Source organism: Oncorhynchus gorbuscha, linkage group LG06 (assembly GCF_021184085.1).
Source record: "Oncorhynchus gorbuscha isolate QuinsamMale2020 ecotype Even-year linkage group LG06, OgorEven_v1.0, whole genome shotgun sequence".
NCBI classification, from domain to species: Eukaryota; Metazoa; Chordata; class Actinopteri; order Salmoniformes; family Salmonidae; genus Oncorhynchus; species Oncorhynchus gorbuscha.
This window is the reverse complement of record NC_060178.1, coordinates 47,240,466-47,259,395: the sequence shown is the minus strand read 5'-3', so window position 1 is coordinate 47,259,395 and position 18,930 is coordinate 47,240,466. Positions and strand designations below refer to the sequence as shown.

Below are 18,930 nucleotides of genomic sequence, written 5' to 3'. Positions count from 1 at the left end.
GCATCATGACTGTTCATGCCACATAAAATGGCAATTCATTTTTACCGGTAAATGACGTCTTTATTATTAGGCCCATAAAAAAAAATGGAGCTCTGAATTCACGGGCCGGAGCGCATTCTGACACTCGAGTTGAATTTACGAACGCACCCATAAATGAGTGTTCAGTAAGAGGGATCTAAGGTGACACACTATGCATTAGGAGATAGGGGCCCTCAGGTGTCAGAGGAAGGCCCTTCAAATTGTCAAAAGACTCCAGCCACCCAAGTCATAGACTGTTCTCTCTGCTACCGCACGGCAAGAGGTATCAATGCACCAAGTCTGGAACCAACAGGACCCTGAACAGCTTCTACCCCCAGAACCATAAGACTGTTAAAGAGTTAGTTAAGAAGTTAACCAAATAGTTAACCAAATAGTTAACCAAATAGCTACCCGGACTATCTGCTTTCACCCTTTTTGGGTCGCAGCAACTACTGTTAATCATCTATAATGTTGCCTTGTCACTTTATCCCTACTTACGTATATGTACATATCTACCTCAATTACCTCGTACCCCTGCACAAGGACTCGATACTGGAACCCCGTGTATATAGCCAAGTTATCCGTTGTTTATTCATTGTGTTATTTTTCTATTATTTCAATTATTTTCCCTCTGCATTGTTGGGAAGGGTCCATAAGTAAGCATAAAAGCAGGTGACGAATAACATTTTATTTAATTTAATTTGAGTGGCTGTGTCCTCATCATCTGGAGGACAGACTGCTGTTACATGCAGCGTGCGTTGCATGTGTGTATGGATGTGTGTGTGTTTGTGTGCGCTTGTATGTGTTAGCATATACACTACATGGACAAAAGTATGTGGACACACCTTCAAATTAGTGGACTTGGCTATTTCAGCCACACCCTTTGCTGACACGTGTATAAATTCGAGCACACAGCCAAGCAATCTACATAGACAAACATTAGCAGTAAAATGGCCGGTACTGAAGAGCTCAGTGACTTTTAACATGACACCGTCATAGAAAGCCACCTTTCCAACAAGTCAGTTCGTAAAATTTCTGCCCTGCTAGAGCTGCCCCGGTCAACTGTAAGTGCTGTTATTGTGAAGTGGAAACGTCGAAGAGCAACAACGGCTCAGCCGTGAAGTGGTAGGCCACACAAGCTCATAGAACAGGACCGCGAGTGCTGAAGCGCTAATCGTCTGTCCTCGATTGCAACACTCAATACCGAGTTCCAAACTGCCTATGGAAGCAAAGTCAACACAATATCTGTTTGTCGGGAGCTTCATGAAATGGACTTCCATAGCCACACATAAACCTAAGATCACCATGCGCAATGCCAAGCGTTGGCTGGGGTGGTGTAAAGCTCGCCGCCATTGGGCTCTGGAGCAGTGGAAATGCGTCCTCTAGAGTGATGAATCACGCTTCACCATCTGGCAGTCCAATGGACGAATCTGGTTTTGGCGGATGCCAGGAGAACGCTACCTGCCCGAATGCATAGTGCCAACTGTAAAGTTTGGTGAAGGAGGAATAATGGTCTGGGGCTGTTGAAGGGAAATCTTAATGCTACAGCATACAATGACATTCTAGACGATTGTGCGCTTCCAACTTCGAGGTAACAGTTTGGGGAAGGCCCTTTCCTGTTTCAGCATGACAATGTCACCGTGCACAAAGAGATATCCATACAAAAATGGCTTGTCGAGATCAGTGTGGAAGAACTTGATTGGCCTGCACAGAGCCCTAACCTCAACCCCATCGAACACCTTAGGGATAAATTGGAACGCCGACTGCAAGCCAGGTCTAATCGCACAACGTCGATGCCCAACCTCACTTATACCCTTGTGGTTGAATAGATGCAAGTCCCTGCAGAAATGTTCTAACATCTAGTGGAAAGTCTTCCCTAAGAGTGGAGGTTGATATTGCAGCAAAGGAGGGACCAACTCCATATTCATGCCCATGGTTTTGGAATGAGATGTTCGACGAGCAGGAGTCCACATACTTTTGTGTATCCCTAATATCACCCTAACCCCATCCCAACCAACCCTAAAAGCTCTCCTAGGCCCGAAAAACCAAGAGCAAACCCTCTCTTGTTGAAATCTCACCCTCTGTCACCTATAGATTTACAATAGATGTTGTGTAGGGAGGGAGTGAGGCAAAGTTTACAGGAGGCTAGAGACTGAGAGATCTAGAAGTCTAACAATTGGGTGGAGAAGAAACCTGTTAAGCCCAAATACAGGCTTCAATACTACCCTTCAATACTACCCTCCATAATGATCAAATCAAGCTACCGTTAGAGAACGATGGATGTCCTTTTAGCTAGAGAGAAAAGCCAATGCCAGTTAGAAGAAGACGAGAGTCTGGTACGCTTCATGAATGGAATGGTGCTAAAGCTAGCTAACAGCCCAACACCGCAGGCACCCATGCAGTAAATTAACACAGCTGACGGAATTCATACACAGGAACACGCCCTTTCCTTTCATTCCATTTCATACAGTTGATCTAGAACTTACAGTATGATTTGACAATAATGTGTACTCACCTATGATTCGTGATGTGATGTAGGCAATGTCCAGCTCTCCTTTTGTGTACCTGCAACAGAAATAACATTTTCTCAATTCATAGAATATGAATCATTCAGATTCTTAAAGGTATATGATGCTGCATTGATCACTGAGATTTGTCTACAGTTTTTTAAAGACGTGATTGTTTCTGTCTAATTTGTATTTGAATGATCCAGACACATTGTAGCAAGCTGCTGAAGTGAACATACACAGACAGGGGTCTGTGGGGAGGGGGGGGGGGGTCCTTTGTGGGGGGGGGGGGGGGGATCCTTTGGGCCTGTAGCCTAGTCGTCTCGCTGGTATAAAGTATTTGGAGACAGGCGCAGGAATACACAATAGAGATTTTTAATACACCCAAAACAAACACGTATACAAAAACACAGGACTGTACCCAAACAAAAGAGCGAGGGTAAACCTGGTTGAACGACATGGGACGATACCCATAATACACAATATATAAAGCACGCAGCATAACAGCTGCACGAACGCATAGGTACTCACACCACCAACGAACATGGGAACAATAATCAACAAGACACTGGTAAACCACGGCCAACCGTGCTATTTTGTTTGTTTTTTCGCATTGTTTGTAACTTATTTTGAGGATCAGGCGACGAGTGGCTAATCTGCCTTTGCCATCCATACTGCTAGCTAACGTTCAATCTCTGGAAAATAAATGGGACGAAGTGAAACACGTATATCCTACCATCAGGACAATAAAAACTGTAATATCTTGTGTTTCACAGAGTCATGGCAGAACGACAACATTAATAACATACAGCTGGTGGGTTATACACTGTATCGGATAGAACAACATCCTCTGGTAAGAAATGAGGCGGGGGGCAATGCATATTTCTAAACAACAGTTGGTGCACAATTAGATATTGTGCACCAAAAATCTTTTGATTTTTCTCGCCTGAGGTAGAGTATCTCATGATAAGCTGTAGACCACACTATCTACCTAGAGTTTTCATCTGCATTTTACGTAGCCACCACAGACCGATGCTGGAACCACACTCACACACTCAATGAGCTGTATACCGCCATGCATGTTAAATGTGAAACCAGAGGGGAAAAAAACTCTAGACCAACTTTACTTCACACACAGAGATGTGTACAAAGCTCTCCCTCACCCTCCATTTGGCTAATCTGACCATAATTATATCCTCCTGATTCCTGCTTACAAGCAAAAATGTAAGCAGGAAGCAACAGTGATTCGGTCTATAAAACATTGATCAGATGAAGCAGATGTTAAACTACAGAACTGTTTTGTTAGCACAGACTGGAATATTTTCTGGGATTTTTCCGATAGCATTGAGGAGTACACCACATAAGTCACTGGCTTCAACAATAAGTGCATCGAAGACGTCGTCCCCACAGTGACTGTACGCACATACCCCAACCAGAAGCCATGTATTACAGGCAAAATTCACACTGAGCTATAGGGTAGAGCTGCTGCTTTTAAGGAGCAGGACTCTAACCCGGAAGCTTATAAGATTCCACTATGCCCTCCGACGAACCATCAAACAGGCAAAGCATTAATACAGGACTAAGATCAAATCGTACTACACCGGTTCCGACGCTTGTCGGACGTGGCAAGGCTTTTAAACTATTACAGACTACAAATGGAAGCACAGCCAAGAGCTGCCTAGTGACACGGGTCTACCAGACAAACTGAATAACTTCTTTGCTCGCTTCAAGGCAAGTAACACTGAAACATGCATGCGAGCATCAGCTGTTCTGGATGACTGTGTGATCACGCTCTCCGCAGCCGACGTGAGTAAGACCTTTAGACAGGTCAACATTCACAAGGCCGCAGGGCCAGACGGATTACCAGGATGTGTACTCTGAGCATGCGCTGACCAACTGGCAAGTGTCTTCACTGACATTTTCAACCTCTTCCTGTCTGAGTCTGTAATACCAACATGTTTCAAGCAGACCACCATAATCCCTGTGCCCAAGAACACTAAGGTAACCTGCCTAATTGTCTACTGACCCAAAGCACTAACGTCTGTAGCCATGAAATGCTTTGAAAGGCTGGTCATGGCTCACATCAACACAATTATCCCAGAAACCCTAGACCCACTCCAATTTGCATACTGCCCCAACAGATCCACAGATGATACAATCTCTATTGCACTCTATATTGCCCTTTCCCACCAGGACAAAAGGAACACCTATGTGAAAATGCTATTCATTGACTACAGCTCAGAGTTCAGCACCATAGTGCCCTCAAAGCTCATCACTAAGCTAAGGATCCTGGGACTAAACACCTCCCTCTGCAACTGGATCCTGGATATCTTGACGGGACACCCCCAGGTGGTAAGGGTAGGTAACAACACATCTGCCACGCTGATCCTCAACACGGGGGCCCTCAGGGGTGCATGCTCAGTCCTCTCCTGTACTTCCTGTTCACTCATGACTGCATGGCCAGGCATGACTCCAACACCATTATTAAGTTCGCCGATGACACAAAAGTGATAGGCCTGATCACCGACAACGATGAGAGAGCCTATAGGGAGGACGTCAGGGACCTGACCGTGTAGTGCAAGAACAGCAACCTCTCCCTCAATGTGATCAAGACAAAGGAGATGATTGTGGACTACAGGAAAAGGAGGACCGAGCACGCCCCATTCTCATTGACAGGACCATAGTGGAGCAGATTGAGAGCTTCAAGTTCCTTGGCGTCCACATCACCAACGAACTAACGGTCCAAGCACACCAAAACAGTCATGAAGAGGGCACGACAAAACCTATTCCCCCTCAGGAGACTGAAAAGATTTGGCATGGGCCTTCAGATCATCAGAAGGTTTTGCAGCTGCACCTTCGAGAGCATCCTGACAGGTTGCATCACTGCCTGGTATGTCAATAGCTCGGCCTCCGGCTGCAAGGCACTACAGAGGGTAGTGCGTACGGCCCAGTACATCACTAGGGCCAAGCTTCCTACCATCCAGGACCTCTATACCAGGCGGTGTCAGAGGAAGGCCCTAAAAATTGTCAAACACTCCAGCCACCCTAGTCATAGACTGTTCTCTCTGCTACTGCACGGCAAGCGGAACCGGAGCGCCAAGTCAACGTCCAAGAGGCTTCTAAACAGCTTCTACCCCAAGGCCTAAGAATCCTGAACAGCTAATCAAATGGCTACTCAGACTATTTCCATTGCCCACCCCTCCCTCTTCTACGCTGTTGCTACTCTCTGTTATAATCTATGCATAGTCACTTTAATAACCTACATGTAAATATTACCTCAATTACCTCGACACCAGTGCCCCCGCACATTGACTCTGTACCGGTACCCCCTGTATACAGCCTCCACATTGACTCTGTACCGGTACCCCCTGTATATAGCCTCCACATTGACTCTGTACCGGTACCCCCTGTATATAGCCTCCACATTGACTCTGTACCGGTACCCCCTGTATATAGCCTCCCTATTGACTCTGTACCGGTACCCCCTGTATATAGCCTCCACATTAACTCTGTACCGGTACCCCCTGTATATGGCCTCCACATTGACTCTGTACCGGTACCCCCTGTATAAAGCCACCACATTGACTCTGTACCGGTACCCCCTGTATATAGCCTCCACATTGACTCTGTACTGGTACCCCCTGTATATAGCCTCCACATTGACTCTGTACCGGTACCCCCTGTATAAAGCCTCCACATTGACTCTGTACCGGTACCCCCTGTATATAGTCTCCACATTGACTCTGTACCGGTACCCCCTGTATATAGCCTCCACATTGACTCTGTACCGGTACCCCCTGTATATAGCCTCCACATTGACTCTGTACCGGTACCCCCTGTATATAGCCTCCACATTGACTCTGTACCGGTACCCCCTGTATATAGCCTCCCTATTGACTCTGTACCGGTACCCCCTGTATATAGCCTCCACATTAACTCTGTACCGGTACCCCCTGTATAAAGCCACCACATTGACTCTGTACCGGTACCCCCTGTATATAGCCTCCACATTGACTCTGTACTGGTACCCCCTGTATATAGCCTCCACATTGACTCTGTACCGGTACCCCCTGTATATAGCCTCCACATTGACTCTGTACCGGTACCCCCTGTATATAGCCTCCACATTGACTCTGTACTGGTACCCCCTGTATATAGTCTCCACATTGACTCTGTACTGGTACCCCTGTATATAGTCTCCACATTGACTCTGTACTGGTACCCCCTGTATATAGCCTCCACATTGACTCTGTACCGGTACCCCCTGTATATAGCCTCCACATTGACTCTGTACTGGTACCCCTGTATATAGTCTCCACATTGACTCTGTACTGGTACCCCCTGTATATAGCCTCCACATTGACTCTGTACCGGTACCCCCTGTATATAGCCTCCACATTGACTCTGTACCGGTACCCCCTGTATATAGCCTCCACATTGACTCTGTACCGGTACCCCCTGTATATAGCCTCCACATTGACTCTGTACCGGTACCCCCTGTATATAGCCTCCACATTGACTCTGTACCGGTACCCCCTGTATATAGCCTCCACATTGACTCTGTACCGGTACCCCCTGTATATAGCCTCCACATTGACTCTGTACCGGTACCCCCTGTATATAGCCTCCACATTGACTCTGTACCGGTATCCCCTGTATATAGTCTCGTTATTTTTATTTACTTCTGCTCTTTAGCTATTTGTTATTCTTATCTCTTACTTTTTTAACATATTTTCGTAAAACTGCATTGTTGGTTAAGGGCTGTTGTATTCGGCGCATGAGACAAAAACAATTTCATTTGATTTGTAAACGTATAGCCACTATTCTAGGCCAATGGTCTGTTTGTGAAGTACTGAGGTGGATGAGAGCCATATGGCCCTGATGGCTTCCCATCCTGGCCCTGCATGGTTATGCAACAGCCCAGCCACATGGGTAACCTGAGGGAGGGATGAGAGGAGGAGTGGAGGAGAGGGAAGAGGGGGAGAGAGGCTGGGAGGAAGGGAGGCGGGGACAGGAGGAAACATCAAGTGGGAAATACTCATAATGAGGTAATTGGACCAGCAGCAGTGTTCTATTTTGATACAGTGTTGTGCTCTCCTGCAGCATGAACAGTGTTAGACTATCTGGCTAGTGCTAGCTCTACTAACTGTGTCTGCAGGCCTTCAGAACTGGATTTGGCACTGTGACTGCTACGTAGGCCTTTCTGGCTAGCGCTAGCTCTGCTAACTGAGGCTGCTGCATAGGCCTTTCTGGCTAGCGCTAGCTCTGCTAACTGAGGCTGCTACGTAGGCCTTTCTGGCTAGCTCTAGCTCTGCTAACTGAGGCTGCTGCATAGGCCTTTCTGGCTAGCGCTAGCTCTGCTAACTGAGGCTGCTGCATAGGCCTTTCTGGCTAGTGCAAGCTCTGCTAACTGAGGCTGCTGCATAGGCCTTTCTGGCTAGCACTAGCTCTGCTAACTGAGGCTGCTGCATAGGCCTTTCTGGCTAGCGCAAGCTCTGCTAACTGAGGCTGCTGCAAGTCTAGCTATAGTGTTGGCTCTGCTAACTGAGGTTGCTGCATAGCCCTTCCTGGCTAGCGCTAGCTCTGCTAACTGTGGCTGCTACAAGTCTAGCTATAGTGTTGGCTCTGCTAACTGTTAACTGTGGCAGGTACAAGTCCAGTTATAGTGTTAGCTGTACTAAATGTGAACTGTGGCTGCTGATGTCTGGTCATAGCGTTAGCTCTGCTAACTTTGGCTGCAAGACTGCAGAGCCAGCCCAGGTTATTTTGAGCAGGATAAGCAGGTGTCATTTTGCATTGCGTGAGGCCATCAGTGTTGTAGCATGCAGATTAGAAGCCTCTGACCTATTCTGGCTACATGCTGGAGCGTGTACAGCCTGCCTCCCCTTGAGATGCCGATAAGAATCGCTTGTAGGCTTGCTAGTATCTTGTTGGTGGGGGGAGAGGTAGGCTAGGCAGAGAGCTCTGTAAATATTTGACATTTTATTGTTTTTAAGGGTTTTGGATCCCCCAAAAATACTTTAAAAGTTTTTGATAACTTGTTGATAGAAATCCTGCACAGAAATGCAGGATTGATTATGGTAAGTCCGTTTCTATTTGGCTAGCTAGCATGATTTAAATGATGCAGCAACACCAGATTAACAGCGTTGGCTTTTTAGCACCCTGCTGTCATGCAGGTGAAAGAGGACCCAAAAGCGACTTGGCGAAAACAGAGTCTTTAATCCAGTAAAGTAAATACAAACAAAAAACACAACTTTCACTCGAAATGACGAGGACAAACTGGAGACTCGATCTTGAACAGCAGGTGAACAGCAGGTTGCCTCGGGAAGGCACTTGAACCAGACAGACTCAGACACCTGCTCACCACGCAGCATCTGAGGAAAACACGACACGACAGGGCGATACACAAACACAGCACGGTGAATTCTAGACAAGGAACCGACAGGACAGGAACGGAACACAAAGGAAGAAATAGGGACTCTAATCAGGGGAAAGGATCGGGAACAGGTGTGGGAAGACTAAATGATTGATTAGGGGAATAGGAACAGCTGGGAGCAGGAACGGAACGATAGAGAGAAGAGAGAGCGAGAGAGTGAGAAAGGGAGGGGGAGAGAGAGGGATAGAAAAAGGGAAAGAACCTAATAAGACCAGCAGAGGGAAACGAATAGAATGGGAAGCACAGGGACAAGACAAGATAATAAATGACAAAACATGACACCTGCCCCAGTTCCTAGAGGGACAGCGGTGTGAGTGGATGCAGAGGCTCATTGGACCATTGTTGAGGTGTGGTGGTCTTACTGGGGCTTTTACAGTCTCTGAAGCATCACCCAGGTGGGTACTACATTTCAGGACTGGACGATCCAGCCTACCTATGAAGGAGGAGCTGTGACTATCGAAGACGACAAGGTGCCCGTTGAGGAGCTCTGTGGCCAGTCTGTCAGATGTCTCGAGCTCCCTGCCTGGCTGTACCACCTACTCTCCCTCGTCATGATACTACTTTACTGAACTGCTTATCATCTAACCATGTGGAAGACCAATATTTCCAGATCCCTATATTTGTTTTGTTAAATTGTTTTTGGTTTATTTTGTTTTTAAAACAACTTTGAGATTCTACTTGTAATGAAAAGCGCTATTTAAAATAAATATATTATTATTATTATTAGAGGTTAGTATACACACCCACACCCACACGCAAACAGGTGTATAGGCTACTGTAGGCATATATTCTATACCCTGCTATATATACACAAAAACACAAAACATTAATTAGGTCAGGCAAGCTACAGCTACCCTTGGCTGTATTACATTAGAGACATTGGAGCCATGCTCTAACAGTTAAAGCTCACAAGCTCAGCAGTGTGGCGAAAGCACAGCTGTGGCGTTTCCCGCCATTTCCTGTGGTTACTGTGACACGTTGCAGTAACCACAGATAGGCTTTGTCTGTAAATAGAAGGTTCTGATAGAGAGGAATAGGTCATCATAACTTAAGAGTCGTGTGTTTTTAGAGAGAGAGAAAATGGGAGAGAGAAGAGAGGGAGAAAGAGGGGGAGGAAATGAGAGAGAGCGAGAGAGAATGGGAGAGAGAAGAGAGGGGAGAAAGAGGGGGAGGAAATGAGAGACAGCGAGAGAGAATGGGAGATAGAGAATACATTATCTACCTCACTTGCTTTGGCAATGTTAACACATGTTTCCCATGCCAATAAAGCCCTTGAATTGAATTGAATATAGAGGGGAGGGAGAGGGGGGAAGGAATGAGAGAGAGGGCAATAGAGAGAACAAACACCATTCTAAATACAACTAAATGTTTATTTTTCCTTTTGTACTTGAACTAATTGCACATCATTACAACACTGTATATAGACATATGACATTTGAAATGTCTTTATTATTTTGGAAATTTTGTGAGTGTGATGTTTACTGTACATTTTTTAGTGTTTATTTCACTTTAGTTTATTATCTATTTCACTTGATTTGGCAATGTAAACATGTTTCCCATGCCAATAAAGCCTCTTAAATTGAAATTGAATTGAGAGAGAGAGAATATAGAGGGGAGAGAGGGGGGATGAGAGAGAGAGAGAGAGAATGGGAGTGGGCCAAAGACACACTGCCTTTCAGACCAATACAACACTCAGGGAAAACAGCACAGAACACAGCACTGCAGAGTCTGTCTGTCACAACTGCATGTGCTCTAAGGAAGACAGCTTGCACACAGCTGATTGAATGGTATCTCATTTAACCATGAATCAAGTAACTGACTTTGTTTCAACAAATTCCACTGAATCTTGGATTATATCAGATGTACACATGTAGCCTCCATGGCTTTGAAATAGCTAGCTGTAGTGTAAGCTATAGATAGGGACTAACTATATCTGTAGTACACACAGGCCACGCCTGCTCTACTATACAAATGGCAGGTCAACAGTAACTAGCTGTAATACACAGTACCAAACTGACAGTGGTGTACACATGGCCTGTTTTTTTCTAGGTGAAATGAATCCCTGTGTATCAGCATTGCTCTAGGTACAATAAACCGCTATCAATTATTCACACGGGAGAGGAGAGAAAAGGAGAAGAGAGAAAAGGAGGGGAGAGATGAACAGAAAATGGAGGAGAGGAGGAAAGGATAGCAAAGACAAATAGGGGAGAGAATAAACAAGCTGAGAGGAGTGAAGTTGAGCTCATAGGAGAAGAGGGGAAATAACAGGAAAGGAAAGGAGAAGAGACGAGACTAGGCAAAAGATAACCGTATTAGCAGCAAATTGTGATCGACCCGCTGAATCAATATACCCCGGCTCTGCCCTGTCCTGCTCCGTAACCGACACCGTTTCAATGTGGTCCAGAGAGATGGCAGAGGTTCTGTGTGTGCGCGTGTGTGGCAGGGTTCAAGGCAGAGTGTGTGGACAAGGAGGCATGAGTCTCGAGAGGCCTGCTCACTGTCCGACAGTACAGAGGCTCCTTTGTGTGGCCAGTGCAGACGCCTACGCAGAAAGAAGGTCATCTCTCTCAGGACCCAGCGGTGCCAGACCCGGTAGCCCCCCCTCCACACCCTTCCCACTGTTCCTCCAGGCCTCTCCATCCACCCCCCCATTATCCGTCATCCCTCCACACTCTTCCCACTGTTCCTCCAGGCCTCTCCATCCACCCCCCCATTATCCGTCATCCCTCCACACTCTTCCCACTGTTCCTCCAGGCCTCTCCATCCACCCCCCCATTATCCGTCATCCCTCCACACCCTTCCCACTGTTCCTCCAGGCCTCTCCATCCATCCCCCCCATTATCCGTCATCCCTCCACACCCTTCCCACTGTTCCTCCAGGCCTCTCCATCCACCCCCCCATTATCCGTCATCCCTCCACACCCTTACCACTGTTCCTCCAGGCCTCTCCATCCACCCCCCCCATTATCCGTCATCCCTCCACACCCTTCCCACTGTTCCTCCAGGCCTGTCCATCCATTCATCTGCTTTCCTTCCCTCACATCCCCTTTAGGAAAAATATATCCAGCCTTTTTTATTAGCTATCTATTTTACTCATATTTTATCTCCATATACGGGTACAATTCAAATAATAACTCTGTCTCTCACCAATAGTATTAAGTGTTTTCCCATTGTGCTGTGGTGTACAGCCATAGAGATTTATCTAAGTGTCTAAAACAAAGCTATCCAACCCTGTTCCTGGAGAGCTAGTGTCTTGTCGGTTTTCACTCCTACCCTAATTTAGCCCACCGTATTCTAATAATTAGCTGATAAACTGAATCAGGTTAATTACAACTGGGGTTGGAGCGAAAACCTACAGGAGGGTAGCTCTCCAGGAACCGGGTTGGAGTTAAAACCTACAGGAGGTTAGCTCTCCAGGAACCGGGTTGGAGTTAAAACCTACAGGAGGGTAGCTCTCCAGGAACCGGGTTAGAGTTAAAACCTACAGGAGGTTAGCTCTCCAGGAACCGGGTTGGAGTTAAAACCTACAGGAGGTTAGCTCTCCAGGAACCGGGTTGGAGTTAAAACCTACAGGAGGGTAGCTCTCCAGGAACCGGGCTGGAGCGAAAACCTATAGGAGGTTAGCTCTCCAGGAACCGGGCTGGAGTTAAAACCTACAGGAGGTTAGCTCTCCAGGAACCGGGTGGAAGAGCCTTCGTCTGAAACCATGTGTAATCAGCCCAGTCATAACTACCCCATTCCATATTTCACAGGTCAGGAAACCACGGCAACCACAGAGGACAGGTAAACATCTCAACTGGATGACAACTGACGCTCCTCCCTTCACACTACCATGTTAGCTCCCAGCAGGCACGTAGTGGCCTTTTCTCAATTCGATTTGCTTAACTCCTGTGTCCTCTCTCCGTCCTCTCTCACCTCCTTTTGAAAAAGGACAAAGGTAATCGAGGAGAGGCGGCGAGGTGAGGGAACGTGGATGAAAATGGGCTTGTATGAAATGAGACGCTCCTTCTCCACTCACGCGTCATCAGGCAAATTCCACTTACAGTGGTGGATCGCAAAATAAATATGTAAAGTGTTAAAAACAAATTAAGTTGGCTATGCTAGACATTTTATAGATAAAACGATAAGTTTCATATTGTTTTTAAACGTGTGCATGCTTCTCTCCTCTGACAAAACAAAAGCCGACTCAAAGTGGGTGTGGCAGATTTCAAAATGCTTCCGCGAAGGACTCAAGATAGGATACACAGGACTATCCTCGATGAAAGGTGGCTATCGAGGCGGGGAGGACACTCTTCCGTTCGTCCACTAATGAATTGACATCTCCTCGACCACTCGACCACTTGAGGAGAGAGCAAAGGCCTGAGATCTCTGCTAGGCCCAGCCTGAGCGCTCCTTATCGGGGAAGGCATAGAGTCGTTCACCTCTAGGACCAGAACTGAACTCTGGGAACCAGAACTGGAGTTGGGTGGGAGGAAAAGCCTGTGAAATTTCTAGCCCAAAACAACTAGATATCATGGCATGGAGGCTAGCCACATGTCAGCGCACCCCAGCCAGGGAGCTTCAACATGGGGCACAGACACATCATATCTCCCATGACAGACCCACCCATAAGAAAAAAAAGATTGCAGTCGGAGTGCAGTATAACTGCAGTTCAGCTGCAGTATACCGTAGTTATTCTGCAACTACTGCGTCCAAAATACTACATTTGCTGCAATTTTTGTAAAGGCAGAGATGGGTGGTGTAACAGGTTAAGGAAGTTAGGGCTCAGGAAATCAAATCACAATTTATTTCAAGTGTATTTCACTAGGTCTCAACACACTTAACAGAAGAAGTTTTCAATTAAAAGAGGATACAATTTCAAACGAGTCAGGGCTAAAGGGATTGGGGGTGATTTTCGGGACTTACGTGGCCACCTGGTGCATGACTTTAGTGGAGGTGTCTTTGAGTGTGTCCTTCAGGTTGTCCTTGAAGTTGCTGAAGAACTTGCCAGCTCCGCCTTTCACCATATCCAGCAGCCCTCCGCCATAGTTGGCATCCATATCTGGAGATGGAGGACCTTTACAATTCAGAATGACGAGAAACACACACTGAGGATGCAGACAAAGACAGACAGACATGTAGACGCATGTAGAGACACAGTATATGGAGCACAGAACAGACAAACAAATATACCTAACAACATGTGTGTCTTTCATCCCCAATGGCCCGACAAACACAAACAACATCCAACATGTAATAGAGGGCTGTCCCCGACTAAAATAAATCTTGGTTGCCCAGTCTGTTCTTTCGACCAATCGATTGGTTGACATTTTAAAACGTGTATTTTTCCATATATATACACAAACACATCCTACTGTATTGTGTTAATCAAATCAACTAGATGCACTGCGCTTGTCTGATGCTTTAAGCGCACTGTTTGATGAAATAACTAAGACACACAAATGACGAGAGGGAGTCCGACCGCAATGTATTTGGTTGTGCCGGGCCGGGCTCAGACTTGCTACGCTGTGACAGCGAGTGACTGAGTGACTAGCACCCGTTGTCTCTCTCTCCTACCTGCTGCAGCGACCACCACAGAACTTCAACAGTGTGTATTGCGCTGTCCGTGTCGATGAAGCTGCAACATAATTACAGCCATTTCTGACTGAAACGTTCCGTTACCGAAGTCCCTCGTATGTTTAAGAAAATTATTCCCTCTCCCCTTAACCCTTGCTCTCGTCACGTGACACATATATGCATCGCATGCACTTATTTTAGAATAAGGATAAAGAAGTTGACAAGATGGGGTCAGCCCTAATACAACAAGCACACTAATTGGACCGATAAACTGTTCGAGAGAGAGAAAGAGAGGGAGAAGCAGTCAACTCTGGTACTGTGCTAGTTCAAGAGAAAGCCCTCCTCTTGGACTTTACCCAAGTCCTATATCTGATTCAGCAGCCTGGTCTAAACACACTCCTCCCTTCCGCACCCCATCCATCTGTACACAGCACATGGCACTGAGCTGACACTACCACTACCAGTACCACTACCACTTCCACTTCCACTAAATGTGTTCTCTGAACATTCTTGGAACATCAAGAAAATGTTTCTTGCACAAGTTTTTGTGTTTTGGGAATGTCCCAACAATGTTCCCACCAGACTCTTCCCACAGCCTAACGAAACATTCTGGGAACCTTTAGAGAACAGACTAAATGTGTTCTAGGAACATTCTTGCAACATCAGGTGAATGTTTTACACAAACATTCTATAATCATCGGCACAATTGGACAGTTTTTGTGTTATGAGAATATTTGCAGCGCCCTAACGAATTTTCAGGAAACCTTCACAGAACCAATTTTGGTTTGCTGGGAGGTCTCCTGATCTCAACAAGATTTCTTGGATAAAGGAACATTATTTAATAAAAAAAATACCACCACCACTAACACAAAACTGAATCACTCAGATCACACCAATAGGAGTTATTGGGGAGTAGTGATCAAGAGCTGTAGTAGGTCTATTGTTCTTTACAGAGAAATCTACATAACTAAATCTACGAGATTATCAATCAGGCAAAGTGGGCAATTAAGCTTCAAAAGCGGCTCCATTCTGGCATCTAGGAGGGACCTGTGTGTGCACTGACTGCATTCATTTGAGTTGATTGCATCACATTTTATGGAGTCTCAGAAGACAGGAAATCCACCATGAAGGTAAAAATAAAATTTTGTTAGAATTCCTACCGAAATGGAGGGTTGCCTTTATGTCCTGCTACTAGTGTGTGTGTGTGTGTGTGTGTGTGTGTGTGTGTGTGTGTGTGTGTGTGTGTGTGTGTGTGTGTGTGTGTGTGTGTGTGTGTGTGTGTGTGTGTGTGTGTGTGTATTGGGGGAGGGGAGTTCTGGTAGCTTATGAAGGTCAAATCGAGCTATGTACGGCGTTCCTGTGCGCCTCCTAAATGTTTTAACAATACAGAAGGCTCCACATAGCGCCGTATAGTGTCTTAGGTCTCTCTTGTCGTGATGTGTGTTTAGTCCTATATTTTTATTTGATTTGTAATCCCCCGTTCCTGCAGGAGGCCTTTTGCCTTTTGGTAGGCCGTCATTGTGAATAACAAGTTGTTCTTAACTGACCTGCCTAGTTAAATAAAGGTCAAATTAAAAAAATAAAAATGTAAATTGCTTCGCATTGTCATGATTGGTTGACAACTTTGACAAAAGGTTATCAGAACAAGTTCACAAATAAAATACATCTTTATGAGACCTCGTGTATGGATTTCAAAGACACAAAAATGAGTTTGATCTCCTGGAAAAAGATCTGGGAGGTAATGGGGACAGATGCCAGTAACGAGGTCAATGGAATGCAGACCGTGGGGGACAGCAGGGTGCTGAATTGGTGCACATTCAACAAATCTGATCTAACAAAGTGGATATTTGTCAAATCTGTTATGATTGATCTATTGTAACAGGCACACAATGTAGTTACTAAAATCCCATTTGGATATATTTGGCTGTTTTCGCTACATAACATTTAGAGGTTGTTGTCCCTTTTCAGGTTTAGAATGCTAACTCCCATCCGTGTAAGCTGGTAGCATAGCTAGCATACAGAAATCGGTTGTGGTTGTCAAAGGCATTTTAAACTGTATTGATTGATGACGATGATATGGAAATATATTGGGGTTGACATCCATACAAGCGTTATACTCCAATTTCTACCTCAATCTAGTGTGAAATACACATGTAAACAATAGCCTAAATGTAGACCAATTTGCTGCTGGGGCAATGGGGAGATTTGGGATGGAGATGCAGATGGGCAAACGGTTCAGCCTTTTTATTTAGGGTCAAGGGTTAAAATTGATATCAGTGAAAAGTGTGATTTGTCAAATTGAAAATGTAACTATTAGTCATTGTATTTAATATATATGTATTTAATATATATGTATTTAATATATGTATTTAATATATAGAAAGTATTTGCACAGAGATCTTTGGGATGGATCTAGAATCAAATCCAATAAATGAGCACCAGGGGAAGTTTATAGGAGCATGTCAAATTGGGTGTCAAAGGAAAGCTAAGAGTCTATATTTTGGGGAAATTAAGGCATACAGCACATTCGGGTATTCAGACCCCTTGATTTTTTCCACATTTTGTTACTTTACATCCTTATTCTAAAATATATTATATTGTTTTCTCCCCCTCATCAATCTACACACAAAGCCAAAACAGGTTTTTAGATACATGTTTTTTCCCCCTGGAAATGTCACATTTACATTAGTATTCAGACCCTTTACTCAGTACTTTGTTGAAGCACCTTTGGTTGTGTTTACAGCCCCGAGTCTTCTTGGATATGACGCTACAAGCTTGGCATACCTGTATTTGGGGATTTTCTCACATTCTTCTCTGCAGATCCCCTCAAGCTCTGTCAGGTTGGATGGGGAGCGTCGATGCACAGCTATTTTCAGGTCTCTCAGAGATGTTTGATTGGGTTCAAGTCCAGGCTCTAGCTGGGCCACTCAAGGACATTTAGAGACTTGTCCCGAAGCCACTCCTGCATTGTCTTGGCTGTGTGCTTAGGGTCGTTCTCCTGTTGGAAGGTGAACTTCCGCCTCAGTCTGAGTTTTCATCAAGGATCTCTCTGTACTTTGCTCCGTTCATCTTTCCCTCGATCCTGACTAGTCTCCAAGCCCCTGCAGCTGAACAATATCCCCCACAGCATGATTCTGCCACCACCATCATTCACCGTCAGGATAGTCGTCTTGATTACTTTCTTATGTCATTCTCTCATGCACCAAAAGTTTAAATAGTGTTGATAGGTGACAGAATGCAGTCAGACCATCACATAATTGGCATATATATATTACTCTTGCAGAATTTCCATGTGGGCGAGGATATTGGAAATTTAATCAAAGCCTACTAGATGATAACTTGTTTTTAACAAGGACAGAAGAATTCATAACTGACTTTTTTCGACATAACATAGGTACAGCAGATCCCCTTATTGTATGGGACACTTTTAAATATGCCTTTAGAGGCCATGCAATTCAGTACTCATCTACAAAACAAAAGCAATTTACAGTTGAAGTCGGAAGTTTACATACACCTTAGTCAAATACATTTAAACTCAGTTTTTCATCCTTGTAAAAATTCCCTGTCTTAGGTCAGTTAGGATCACCACTTTATTTTAAGAATGTGACATGTCAGAATAATAGCAGAGAGAATTATTTATTTCAGCTTTTATTTCTTTCATCACATTCCCTGTGGGTCAAAAGTTTACATACACTCAATTTGTATTTGAGCATTGCCTTTAAATTGTTTAACTTGGGTCAAAGGTTTCGGTAGACTTCCACAAGCTTCCCACAATAAGTTGGGTGAATTTAGGCCCATTCCTCATGACAGAGCTGGTGTAGCCGAGTCAGGTTTGTAGGCCACCTTGCTCGCACACGCTTTTTCAGTTCTGACCACACATTTTTATGGGATTGAGGTCAGGGCTTTGTGATGGACACTCCAATACCTTGACTTTGTTGTCCTTAAGCCATTTTGCCACAACTTTGGAAGTATACTTGGGGTCATTGTCCATTTGGAAGACCCATTTACGACCAAGCTTTAACTTCCTGACTGATGTCTTGAGATGTTGCTTCAATATATCCACATAATTTTATTTCCTCATGATGCCATCTATTTAGTGAAGTGCACCAGTCCCTCCTGCAGCAAAGCACCCCCACAACATGATGCTGCCACCACTATGCTTCACGGTTGGGATGGTGTTCCTCGGCTTGCAAGCCCAAAAAGTACAATATTTGTCCCCATGTGCAGTTGCAAACCATAGTCCGGCTTTTTTATGCGGTTTTTGAGCAGTGGCTTCTTCCTTGCTGAGCGGCCTTTCAGGTTATGTCAATATAGGACTCGTTTTACTGTGGATAGAGATACTTTTGTACCTGTTTCCTACAGCATCTTCACAAGGTCCTTTGCTGTTGTTCTGGGATTGATTTGCAATTTTCAC

At 45.1% G+C, this 18,930-nt stretch overlaps 1 protein-coding gene across 1 annotated transcript in view; it reads right to left on the bottom strand.

Annotated features, from left to right (window-relative positions):
- LOC124038693 (putative tyrosine-protein phosphatase auxilin) overlaps positions 1-18,930 on the bottom strand; it is a 70,917-nt gene that overhangs the window by 39,981 nt on the left and 12,006 nt on the right. Inside the window, exons 2-3 of the mRNA XM_046354779.1 lie at positions 13,866-14,016; positions 2,534-2,583 (exon numbers count right to left, since the gene is read on the bottom strand). Of these exons, the coding sequence (XP_046210735.1) occupies positions 2,534-2,583; positions 13,866-14,016 (201 nt within the window). The remainder of the gene's footprint in view (positions 1-2,533; positions 2,584-13,865; positions 14,017-18,930) is intronic.